At 38.5% G+C, this 13,707-nt stretch overlaps 1 protein-coding gene across 1 annotated transcript in view; it reads right to left on the reverse strand.

The window, feature by feature from the left end:
• Window positions 1-2,019: 2,019 nt before the first annotated feature.
• The window catches only part of LOC134359084 (hormonally up-regulated neu tumor-associated kinase homolog B), a 48,040-nt gene continuing 36,352 nt past the window's right edge, over window positions 2,020-13,707 (reverse strand). Inside the window, exons 6-10 of the mRNA XM_063072008.1 lie at window positions 12,963-13,098; window positions 10,673-10,850; window positions 10,436-10,525; window positions 6,367-6,601; window positions 2,020-2,768 (exon numbers count right to left, since the gene is read on the reverse strand). Coding sequence (XP_062928078.1) covers window positions 2,020-2,768; window positions 6,367-6,601; window positions 10,436-10,525; window positions 10,673-10,850; window positions 12,963-13,098 — 1,388 coding nt within the window. The remainder of the gene's footprint in view (window positions 2,769-6,366; window positions 6,602-10,435; window positions 10,526-10,672; window positions 10,851-12,962; window positions 13,099-13,707) is intronic.

A 13,707-nucleotide genomic window follows, 5' to 3' on the forward strand; every position in this document is an offset into this window, starting at 1 on the left:
TGAAGTGTTGCCTTACCTGGGAGGTCAGTTTGAGGCCCTGAATGGAGGTGAGGGGGGAGGTGAATGGGCAGGTGTAGAACTTCTGATGCTTGCAGGGGTATGTGCCAGGAGGGAGGTTAGTGGGGAGGGACAGATGGACAAGGGAGGACAAGGTAATCACAGAGTGAGCAATCCCTACAGACAGTAGGGGGTGGGAGAGGTTGGTGGGGAGTGAACTAAAGATGTGTTGGACTGCAAGATCCTATTGAAGATGACAGAAGTTGTGGAGAGTGATGCATTGAATGCTGAGGCTCATGGGGTGGTAGGTGAGGACAAGAGGAACTAGGGCAGCAGGAAGATGAGAATGAGTGCAGATGTCCAGAAAATGGAGGAGATGCAGGTGAGGGCAGTATTAACGGTGGAGAAAGGGAAACCCCATTCATTGAAGAAGGATGACATCTCTGATGTCCTTGGAAGGAAATCCTCATCCAGGGTGCAGATGTGTAATATGTTTTGGTCTGAAATCCGATACAGATTGCACCACAACTTAGTGTGAGAAAACACATCACGGATGATATTGAGCAACAAAATCCAGAAATATCTCTGGTCTGTATTGGAAAAGGTCCAAAGAGTAAATAGTCCTCAGTTATTCAGAGAGTCCTCTCAGAATTGAAAGGTGCCCACTTTGAGATTATGCAGTAATGATTCACGGGACTGGTTCCAGAGAATACAGGCTTTCTGCATTGAGTAGACTGGGAATATGTTCTCTAGAGTTTAATGAAAGAGATCTTATCAAAACTTACAATATCCTTATAGGGCTGGTTGTACTAAATGCAGGGAGGATAATTCCCCACAGTGTGAGATCTTAGGCCATGGGACCCTGTTTGAGAATAACACATAGGCTGTTTAAGGAAAATCTTCTTCACCGAGAGAGTGATGAACCTTTGGAATTCTCAATGCTAGATGGCTTTGCAAGTTCATTAACGTTCATTCAAAACAGAGATTGCTATATTTCTGGATGTTAAAGGAATCAAGGAACGTAGCGATAAAAATAAAGATCAGCCATAAGTTATGAATGGCAGGGCAGAGCTGGCACAAAGGGTGGATGGTCCACTCTTTCTGTTTTTTAAGTCATTATGTTTTAGTAAATTAGATATTGGAAGTTCTCTGATTCCTGAAGCACTCTTCCTAATGAGTACCTTGAACACATTTAGGGAAATAGCACTCTATTTCAAATTTATTTCATTATTTCAATTTTGAATGTTTGATGTAGACCCAACTGAAGATAACTCATCCCGAGTCTACTTTGACAAGGTACTATCTAATGGTAATGAATAATCTTTCTCAATGCAGGATATTAATTTATGGGCCATTGTTATTTCATCTTCATAATTTCATTGAAGCATTGTCTACTTACCTGGTTACCTTCTCTAGGATAATGTCCACTGCTGTCCCTTCTCTAGAAGAAGTATTTATGGACTAGTTTAAAAAGCTCTCCTGAAAACACTACAAAAATTGCATCACCATCAACGTCTTTTACGCTTCTCTGGAGGCTGAAATCCGCTACTAACTTAACCCTTTTGCTCTCACACCCCTTGACAATTTGTCTACATAGTTTCTCTTCCATATTATGTTGATTGCTCGTAAGCCTGTACTATACCTTCTGTTGATCACTCTCACTCACTTTTTGTTCCCAAACGCTTCCCATATGTCTTATTAGGACACCCGCCCTCTTTTCTGCAATAATGGACTCCTTTATCATTTGCATCCATGCTACTGTACCTAAGATTCTGTGCCTTGGAATGTTAAGTTGCCTGCCCCATCCTTTTTTTAAACCCTGTTTCTGTGATTCTAGCAATGTCATATTCCCATAGGCTGATAAAAACTCTGCCTATTCATTGCCTGTTATGGATCTTCATGAAGAAAATGAAGAAGATTTAACCTATGTAATAGTTACAATATAATTGTAAATGTATATAGAAAGAATTTTGATTTTGTTACTAACACGAAAATCTTCCCCATCTATTCAGTCTTCATGTGTCACACAAAGTCGGGCTTTAGAATTTCACCCTTTTTGTCTGACTTTGACTGAAATGCTGGTGGCAAAACCGGTAGGTTTAAACCTGTAGGTTTCTGAGCTGCCTTAAGTTGAATGCAGTTCCTTCTGAATATGTTGTTCGTGACAGAAGCTTTTGTTTTCTCCTTTGACTGACGCAAGCTCTTGACTATTAGAGTCTGCTGGCGAGAAGGTGGGAATAGTGGCTGCCTGGCACCACTGACCAAAAAAGGGGATGACCTATTTGTTCCATGTCGAGGAGATTGGACCCAGCTGATTTTTTTACGAAGGTCATCTTTGTAAATACCATGCTTGAGTTTTGGCAACTGGGAAAATTGAGGTGTCTTAATGACTACAAAACTGTGCCCATCTTTCTCCTGATACCTCCAGTGTGCTGCTGTTGCTTGGTCTTCCATAACTCGAAGAAGATCTTTAAACTTGGTTTCATGATGGGCTGCTGGAGCTTTAGAATATCCTTTGGACTCTATCAAAAATCTGTGTGCAACTTTATCTGGGATGTATATTGGTGATTTGTGATTCTCTTCAATATCCTGTTTACTTATTGGTTGCAAATGAGTCTCTTGTATCTGTTCCTTATGATCTTGTCTTTTAGCAGCAACAGTCCATTGGGAGACCTCTGATTTACCGTGACAGTCTGAGCCATCATGGTCAGATGCATGTCTAGAGGAAGGAAGATGCAAGTGCACAAGTTCCCTGTTTGCAAATTTAGAAACTGCAAAGGACACAACATAATTTTTGTACTTAGATAATAGTTAACTAAATTAGAGAGCTTAATCACCAGATCAATAGTATATATATAATCTAATATTCAAATATAGAAATAATGGCAATGTGGGTTTTGAATGGGGTCAGGATTAGATTATCATTGTTCCAGGCCCTGACTCATACAAATTGACGTCTTCTCACCAAAGCAAAGTAAGTAATCAGATAAAAACTGTTGATGCAGTGAGTCTTAAATAAAAACAGAATATGTTGGAAACAGCAAGTCAGCAGCATCTTGGTGAAATGGAAGTCAATATTTCAGATCAGTAAATTTTAATTTGCCCTTTACATCTAGCATAGTAAGTAACTGAAAAAATACTCTCCTTATTTATTTCTTGCTTTAAAAATATACTCTTGCCAACATTAGTATGTAATTGTTACATTATAAACACACAGTAGTCACTTTATAAGGTACAGGTGTTGAACCCAATGTGGTCTGATGGAGCACATCCACTTCAAGTTTTCAACATGTTGTGCATTCAGAGGTGCTTTTCTGCACACCACTGTTCTATTGCGTGGTTATTTGAGCTACTGTCACCTTCCTGTTAGCTTGAACAAGTCTGGCCATTCTCCTCTGAATTCTCTCATTAACAAGGCATTTTCACCCACAGAATTTCCACTCACTGGAAGTTTTATTGTTTTTTTGCACCATTCTCTGCAAACTCTAGAGACTGTGGTGCATGAAACTCCCAGGAGATCGGCAGTGTCTGAATACTCAAACCATCCCATCTGGCACCAACAATCATTCCATGGTCAAAGTCATTCAGATCACATTTCTTCCCCATTCTGATGTTTGATCTGAACAACAACTGAACCTCTTGACTGTCTGCTGCTTTTATGCATTGAGATGCTGCCTCATGATTGGCTGATTAGACAATTGCTTTAACAAGCAGCTGTACAGGTGTACTTAAGAAAGTGGTCACTAAGAGCAGATACTTTTCCATTCCTTCAAAATCAGAGTCACAGGCAGCATGGTCATTTAGTGGTTCACGCATTGCTTTACAGCGCCAATGATCACCAATCCAGGTTCAATTCTCACCGCTGCCTGGACGAAGTTTTTATGTTCCCTCTGTGCATGCCTAGGTTTTCTCTGAGTTCTCCAGTTTCCTCCCAATTTCCAAAGATTTACAGTTGGGGTTAGTAAGTGGTGGGCGTGGTCTGTTGGCATGAAAGCATGGTTGCCCAGCACAATCCTCACTGATTTGATTTGGAGCAAACAATGCAATTCACTGTGTTTCGATATTCTGATATACATGTGACAAATAAGGGTAATGTCTTTAATCTTTACAGCATGGACAGAGGTCATCCAGCCCACTGGGTCCACCCTGACATCAAGCACTCATTTACTGTAACTTCATTTTATTCTTCTCACCTTCCCATCAATTCTCCCCAGATTCTATGATTTGCAGGGGCAGTTTAGGGTTGCCAATTCACATATCAGTCTGGATGTATTAGCATGTCGGAAGAAACCCTGGGAAACCCCATGCAGCCACAGGGAGAATATAGAAACGTTGTACAGGTTACACAATATCAGAATGGAACCCAGGTTACTAGAGCTATAAGGCAGTAACTCCACTCACTGCTCATTGCTTCATTGATAGTTTTATTAATAGACCCCCAAAACTGAACTGTACACTGTGAAAAGTACCTTCGTGATTATAATTTCATTAGAGAGCTTTTTTAAAATTTTAAGTTTTCATGCACAAATCCTCATTTCAGATTTTTGCTCAGTAATGTTTTAGTATACTTACACTTTTTTGAGTTGCCTTCAAGACAATTCTAATCCAGTTTATTTTTCTTCTTAACCACATTGGAGGACCTAATTCCATCATTTAATAAAATTATGTTCATTTGTAACCCAATTTCTTATGGCTGTTTTATCTATCTCTTAATTCCTCTGGATAAGTAACATCCTAGCATCAGTTACTCCAAACATGTGAATCTCTTTATCTGAGTATTATCTGTCCTCAATCCTTATAAAGCTTCCCTTTATCCATTCTGGTCTACGTATTGAAATGCCATTGATTATTACTTAACTGACCTTAGACATTTTTCTTTTCAGATAAGAGATGTATTTTAGAGACTGACAACGCATTCTCTTCTATCAACACATACAAAAATACTTTAGTGAATAATATAACATCCACTTAATGAGACTGAAACCAGTGATAAGGCAAGGAACACTTTGGATTTTCACTATTATTTGTTATGCAAGGCAAAACAATAGATGAATTGTTTTGTTAATTATCCAAGGATGAAGTTAAGGAAAGAATGAGGTGTCCATGCTGTTACTTAGTGCATGGTTGAAGGCATTGTTTCATAAATCAATAAATGGAGTGCTTGTAAATGGAGACAGCCATGTCTCACAACTGTGATAAAAGAATTGTATTTTGAGTATCTGGGGTTTTGTGCTCATCAACAGTTGGCCCATCAACAGTTATGCGGATATTTAAAAGTGTCCTGTTAACTGAGACATAATCCTATTGTAAATTGGATTAATTGGATAGGTATATGGACAGGAAAGGAATGAAAGGTTATGGGCTGAGTGCAGGTAGATGGGACTAGGTGAGAGTAAGTGTTCGGCATGGACTAGAAGGGTCAAGATGGCCTGTTTCCGTGCTGTAATTGTTATATGGTTATGGTTATATGGTCATATATAAATATATAAATTTACGAAGTTACTTGTCTAAGGCCAAAATATTGAAATGAACTAAGGAACTGCCACCTTGAAAATTAATTTAATCAGACAAGAGAAGCAACACACACAAAGTGCTGGAAGAACTCAGCAGACTAGACAGCATCTATGGAAACGAGTACAGTCAATGTTTCGGGCTGAGACCCTTCAGCTCGAAAGGTCAACTGTACTCTTTTACGTAGGTGCTGCCTAGTCTGCTAAGTTCCTCCAGCACTTTGTGTGTGTGTGTGTGTGTGTGTGTGTGTGTGTGTGTTGCTTGGATTTCCAGCATCTGCAGATTTTCTGTTGTTTGTGAAATGAATTTAATCACCTGCTTAAAGAGTATGAATCCTCATTCTGCTTTAAGTTCAAGAAAGATTCTTCCAGAACGCTTGCTTGTAATGCTGAATAGAGAGTGTTTACATCTATAACTGGAGTGTCTGTGCGGCTTATTTAAAGTCACAACAGAACACTTGAAAGTGGCTCCTGAGAGAAGGGAAGTTGGGGGGAGGGTCTGGATAATGAGATAGATGGAAAGAGAAAGAGAGACAGAGAGGTAGATAGAAAGACAGATAACTGGTTCAATAGATAGAGAGAGGCAGAGAGACAGAAAGAGATGATGCATGGATAGATAGATAGATAAATAGATAGGGAGAAAATGAAAGTCCTCAATTATAGAAATGAACGTTCAGTTAAATGCTTCAAGAAATGCTATCCTATTCTCTCATTTCTATTTAGCTCTAGTCTGCTCAGTTGTAATTTTCAACTATGCAAATTGTGGTTATTAAGTACATCTTTAACACTAATATTACTAAAATTTACATGGCTATTGATAAGAAATGCAATACTCTTTCAAACAAAGTTCTTGAGTTACCTTCTGGGAAATAGTTGTTATGTTTTTCCAAAGAGATTGCGATCTCCTCGTCTTTAATCACCTCTTTTGTTGTGGGACTTTGCACCTGCTGCATTTTACGTGTCTCTGAGTTCTTCTGATCCTCCTGATGTGACTGTTCAGTATCCTTCCTAGTTTCCTGGGATTCTGATGGTAGGTTTTCACCTGAAATTCTCCCCCCTACTTCCTTGCTTTGCTTTGCTGTTTCATTTTCTCTCTAAGAGATACAAAAATCACTTTGCAGGCATCAGAAAGAACAATTAAATAATTAAAAACACGAGATCATGCAGATGCTGGAAATCCAGAGTAACACACACAACATCCAGGAGGAACTCAACACATTAGGCAGTATCTATGGAGAGGAATAAACAGTCAATGTTTCAGGCCATGACCCTTCATCAGTCCTGATAGTTAAATAATTACGTGTATGAAAACATTCAAAGTTCCACCAAGTATCTTCATTTTTAAAATAGATCCACTTTTCAGGATGTGGACATCACTGAGTTGTGGGTAACTTCACCACAACAATTCTGAATTGATTCCACAACCTACGGACGCACTTTCAATGCCTCTACAACTGATGTTCTCAGTATTATTTATTTATTTGTGCGCGTTGTCTTCTTTTGCACATTGGTTGTTTATTAATCTTTGTTTATGTACAGATTTTCATAAATTCTGTCATGTTTCTTTATTCTCCTGTCAATGCTACAAAAAATGAATTTCAAGATAGTATATGTTGCTTTGACAATAAATTTTATTTTGACTTTGTCTTTGACGTTGAAGGCTGTCACCCTTCGGAAGGAAGTGGTTAGTCACCTTCTTGAACTACCCTTTTGTACTGAGTACTGCCTTACAAGTAACTCAATGCTTCATATGTTTACCAGAAATGACCCAGTGGTAGCGCAGACATTTCATCAGGCTTAATAAGTGCTTTTAATTGTTAACTATATTGCCAGTCCTCACTGGAAGCATATAGATAGTTTGACAGCAAAGAAAAAACTAAGACCCATTCATTCATATGGACAACACTGGTTGGTACAATTATTCCAACAGTGACCCATTTAAAAAATGATCCTCACATTTCAGCCAAAGAAAAATAGAAAAGCAGATATAATCATCATGTTTTGATTATTTCCTCTGTTTTTCTGTTTTGATAACATAGTTCAACATCTTATAGATTATTGTATTTCTGTTGGTTGGATATATTTAGGACTCGATCAACGCACAAGATGCTGGCAGAAGTAAGTGGGTCAGGTGACCTGTCTGGATGAAGGGTCTCAACTGTCCATTATCTTCCACAGATGCTACCTGCCCTCCAGAATTCCTCCAGTGTTTTGTGTGTTGCTCCAGCTTCCAGCATCTACAGTCTTTAGTGTCTCCATATTTAGCACTGTATCCACTAAGAGTCCATGGTCACGCTCAGCTTCATGCTTAGCTCCTATACCACCTATAGGAAAATAGCAACAGGAATAAGTCATTTAGCTCTTTGACCTTGTTACACCATTCAATTATGGTTATTGCAGAATTCCATTTATTATATAAGTCATCCATGTACAGCTGTCTGCATTCACTGATGCTCTGACCATCTCTGTAGCATTTCCAGCTCATTCTTATATCCCTGTTATAGACCCTCTACTTTGCAATGGGCATCTGATTTTCATGTATTACAAACCTTAATTGTTCCAGCTGAGTTTTGAAGTACCCCACTCAGTATTTTAACCTGCTCTGCCAAAAGCATCACAATACTAGCAGTGCTGATGGAAATGTTGAGAGGATAAAGGGGTATTGGTATAAATGAATGGCCGATGCCAACACGGACTCAGTAGGACAAAGGGCCACTTTCTGTGCTGTATGGTTCTATTTACTATATCTATTAGATTCTTGGGGAAATTCATTAAAAGCTTTCTGATTGTTGAAGCAAACCACAGCATAGAGCTCCCTGTGACCCATTTGGCTTGATGTTACCTCAAAGTAATCTGTCAGTTGGTCAGATAGCATATCGCCCTTAAGTTTTAAATATGGTCAGCATATTATACCACTGTTAGTTGGATTCTCTTGAGCACATCTTCAAAAGGCAATGCCTCAAAAAGGCAGCATCCATCATTAAGGATCCCTTCCAGCCAGGACATGCCTTTTTGTGTTGACTACCATTGGGGAGGAGGTACAGGAGACTGAAAGCCCACACTCAATGCTTTAGGAACAGCTTCTCCCCTCCACCAGCTGATTTCCGAATGAACAATTAACCCATGAACACTACCCCACTATTTTGGCTCTCTTTTTGCACTACTTATTTATTTTGAATATATATTTCTTATTGTATATAGGTGTTGCTGCCACAAAACAACAAATTTCATGGCATACAGCTGTGTCAGTGATGATAAACCTAACTTTGATTCTTATTCTTATTCTGCTTCATCAATCTTCTTATGGTCTCTCTTGACACTTGGGGATAAATACCATCTTTCCCAGGGGCTTAGTTGTTCCACTATTGTAGAACCTACTGTACCTTAATCAGAATCAGAATCACTGGCATATGTCAGGAAACTTGTTAACTTTTGGTAGCAGTACAATGCAATACATAATAAAAGAGACAAAAAAGAAAACTGTGAATTACTGTATATAATGATCCTTAATGATCGATGCTGCCTTTTTGAGGCATCGCTCTTTGAAAATGTCCTAGATACTACAGAGGCTAGTGCCCATGATGGAGCTGACTAATTTTACAACTTTCTGCAGCTTATATAGATCCTGTAGTAGTCCACCGCTCCCCCAATCCCAGACAGTGATGCAGCCAGTTAGAATGCTCTCCATGATACATTTGTAGAAATTTACGAGTGTTTTTGGTGACATACCAAATCTCTTCTAAATATGGCTTTCATTTTAGTAGTTACTTACTGTACCTGAAGATGAGGAAAACTGAAATTTTTGGTGTGATTAGTCCATCATAATGCTTATAACTTAACCTTCAGCCTTTTACTAATGTCTTACTCAGGTTTAACCGTGTAGCACTGTCAGAAATTAAACTTAACTCATCGAGTCAACAGATAGCAATACCTGTTCACAACATCTGACATGCCACAGAAATTATAGACAACAATTGAACAGCTTTTACCTAAAGTTGCAATCCTAAATGGTGCAAACTGAATTGAGCTCTATCAATATAATGTAATTCTCTGTAAGCATACATCCATGCATTAAACTATCCACAATTCTTTATCAACTTTTTGAATAAGTCGAGAAGTGATGTCTTGAGAAATGGAAGATATGACTTGCATTAAAGGTTAAGAATAAGTAAGATCCAGAGACCTGATTAGCAAAATAAAGCATATATTGGATATTTGGAATAAAACCGAGAATGCTATAAAGACTTGGCAGGGCAAGCAGCATCTGGAGTGAGAGTAACAGAGTTAACAATTCACACCAATGACCCTTCACTAGCTATGGAGATGTATTTTGTGAGATGACTTTAATTGTTACTTTCCAAATATGGTACAAGGAGGAAGCTTGGAGATAAAACTAGTGAAGTTCTGTGGAGATGATGTTTTAATTTGTTTTTATTTGGCTTAATCTAACAGGGGGCAAGGTCGCCTCCAAAGGAAGTTAAGTGCATATTTCAGACACAGGTTGGAACAAAGTTACATCTTTTATGACGTTATTATTTCTGAGCAGGAAGCTACAGTGAAGAACTGGTGACAAAAGAGGTCACTCCATATAAATTTCTATTTTTTAGTTTGCATTCCTGAAAGAATTATTCTCCCACTTTTGCTCTTGGCACTAAGAAGCCATCAGCCTATATAGCTCTTCCCTGCATTCCACCTGTATTCTGACCTGATGGATGAATGGTCAGATGAAGAGATTCAAAGGAGCTTGAGTCAATATACCATTGGGCTCATTTATGGAACAGGGGTTGTGGTTCTACCTTGCACCACCACCCGCCTACCTTAAACCAGCTCAGGAATTAAAACTAGTTAGTAGAAATATGGTACTGACATAGGATATATCTGCACACTAAATCTACTGTAAATTTAGAAAGTAACTGGCATCAATGTACCTGTGTTAGCCTTTTACTTAGGGAGTTGTTTTCTATATGATCAATCCGCAGATCCTCGGATGATAAATTCCACTCGCTTGATTCAATTTTCTGAGTGATAAAACAAAGAATAAGATAAAATGGTCAACAAATTATAACCAGATGGATATAATAAAAAACAAATAGTCTTTCAATAATACAGAACAGATCAAAATTCTGGAAAGGACTGTAAAATATTGAAGAACTAATATTGTATACCTTCTTGTTTTTTATTTCCTTTTGGTGTCGTGCCAACTTCTGCAGTAACAAATAATAAGTTGCCATGCTGGGGGATGGCCTGTTATTGATCAATGTGTTAACAATCTCCATCAGGCCAAAGCCTTTCCTCTCAGTCATAAAGTTCAAAACCACTGAGTTCAGTTCATCAGAACGAAGTCTACAAAATAAATAAGTTATTATTCACGTTAATCCTACAATATCATTAAGTGCAGATCCTGATTATCAAAGGCGGTGGTATAAGAAACAGGAAATCATATACATGCTTGCTCTGCTGCAGGCTAAAGAAAATTAAATATTGAAACTATTTCCTTAAATTTGTAAAAAAAATGTGTGATCTATTTGCCTATTACTAAACTGCTATATTTACAATGATGAAATAACATTAATAACAGAGTTCCTTAGAGAAAATTGAATATAGAAATTGGATACATACGTATAACATATGCTTTGCTGGGATAATGCAAGTTCAATGGTCAAAAGAATGCATTATACAAGAAAACATTTACACATATAATTGCTTTCATAAACCTTTCATAAAATCCCCAGGGACCTGACGGTGCTTTGTGAAATATATTCACTGTGGTAATGAGGGAGGGCATGACAGACAGCTTATATACAGCAAACTCCCACAAACGGCAATGTATTAATGATCATTAGTGATCATTAACTTCACTTTAAGTATATTCAATCACTTGGCCTCCACAACCATCTGCGGCAATGAATTCCACAGATTCACCACCCTTATGTTTAAAGAACTTCCTCCTCATCTCTGTTCTAAAGGGATGTGTTTGTTTTCTGAGGCTGTGCCCTCTGGTTCTGGACTCCACCACCATGGAAAACATCTTCTCCACATCCACTCTATCTAGGATTTTTAATATTTGATAAGTTTCAATGAGATTGCCCCTCATTCATCTAGAACAGGCCCAGAGCCATCAGATGCTCGGTATTCACAACCCTTTCATTCCTGGAATCATTCTCATCTCCCTTCTCAAGACCCTCTTCAATGGCAGCACATAAGGAGCCCAAAACTGCTCACAATACTCCGAGTGTGGTCTGACCAAAGCCTTATAAAGCCTCAAGGCTGAGGAAGGTCAGGCACTGGGTATATTCAAAACCACTGCATAGTTATTTAGGACATTGAAGGAGATGAGATTTGCACGAGAAAAGTGCTCAGGTAAGAGTTGAGCTATAATTTTATTGAATAGGAGAGTAGGGCAGAACGTCTAGCTTACTTGTGCTTCCATGTGTTATGCCCTTATTACATTCACTTGGGAGAGCAGACTGAAAATAAGTCTAACATTAAGAAATAGTAGGATTTGCTCTTCTCATACAAATGCTGAATTCCATTAGTTTTAAGGAATTTTAAAATTTATTTGCTTGAGTATATTTTTTGCTAACTTGTTTTGTTGGAGACAAAATCTTGAGCATCTGGGTCCACTTTCTCTCGCCCTGTCCAATTGCTTTAGATAGATAGATAGATATACTTTATTGATCCCGAGGGAAATTGGGTTTCGTTACAGCCGCACCAACCAGGAATAGAGCATAAATACAGCAATACAAAAACCACAAACAATCAAACAACAAAATGTAATCTATGCCAGATGGAAATAAGTCCAGGACCAGCCAATTGGCTCAGGGTGTCTGACCCTCCACGGGAGGAGCTGCAAAGTTCGATGGCCACAGGCAGGAAAAACCTCCCATGCCGCCCAGAGTTGTCAGGATACCAGGCTGCCTACCTGTCTACAAACTTAGAATAATCACTTCACCCAAATCCTATGCACAAACTTGAGCATTCTAAAATTCCCTGAACAATAATAGAGTTGCCTCTGCCTGACACCTGTAGGCACAATTCAAATGGAAATCTCCAGCTGCAGAAGAACATAAGAAACAGTAATAGCAACAAGCAAGTGACTTCTCAATCCTGCTCATCCATTCAATGAGATTGAATTTTGACCTCATCCATTTTCCTGTACCTGTTGATATTGGTTCCACTATTGAAAATTATTCCATTTTTGTCCGACAGAAGTTTATTCTTAACACACTCTGAAACATTCCTACACATTGCCTAGGAATTTATCTTCAGTTGGTAATGCCAAACACACAATGCATTTTGCAAGCTGCCTCTGAAATTCATCCCTCTAGACCATGGATTGAATAGTCACAGAGTATTGAAATTTCCATCCTGTGCCTTGCTGAGTGCTACAAACTAGGAGTAATATCTTTATCTGATGGTCAGAAAAATGTCCACAGTTCTCTTTTAGTGAAGTACCTATTCTTGTAAACAACTGAATGCAGTGGCCTTCGAAAAAAGCCTTCATTTAACCATTTCTCCTCCATCGCTTCTTTCACAGAGGGGCGTTTGGTTGGATCAGGCTCGAGCAACGAGAGCATGAAATGAACAGCTCCTGAGGAACAAACACAGCCTTATCAGCAAGTCATAAAATAATCATTAATCATATACATTGAGATCAGGTGGATGGTAAAGTATGTTGCTGTACCAGGCTTCAGCTGTTAGAATTAACTTTATCAGCAAATGGGCAGAAAGTAACTTGGCGTATCTGCCATCAAGCTGTTCTTGTAGCTCAGTCCCAGGCTGGATGCAGCCCCCATATGACATTTAAAGTAAAGCTTGTGTACTATTTTAAGAATGATACCATTTGACTGACTGTTCTGCAAATGCTGCAATGATATTTAATGCAGAAGCTTCCTGAGGTCTTTCTCTTGGGATTAAGCACAGGGTTGAAATGCTGCACTAAATCAAAGCAATTTCTTTTATTAATAAGTACATTGTTTGGTAGCTTAATTTATTAATTATTTCTGGTTATAAGGACTTAGGAAAGGAAGTAAGAATAAGTTATCTCCCCCTTCAAACTGCTCTGCCATTCATCAAGATAATAGATGATCTATTTCACGTTCATTTGCTTGATTGCCGAAATGCTCAGAAATTTATTATCCACTGCTTTGAATGAACTTCACACCTGAGCCTCCATAGCCCTCAACATATTGAAATCCAA

The sequence above is a fragment of the Mobula hypostoma genome, chromosome 2 (genome assembly GCF_963921235.1).
Source record: "Mobula hypostoma chromosome 2, sMobHyp1.1, whole genome shotgun sequence".
Lineage (NCBI taxonomy): Eukaryota > Metazoa > Chordata > Chondrichthyes > Myliobatiformes > Myliobatidae > Mobula > Mobula hypostoma.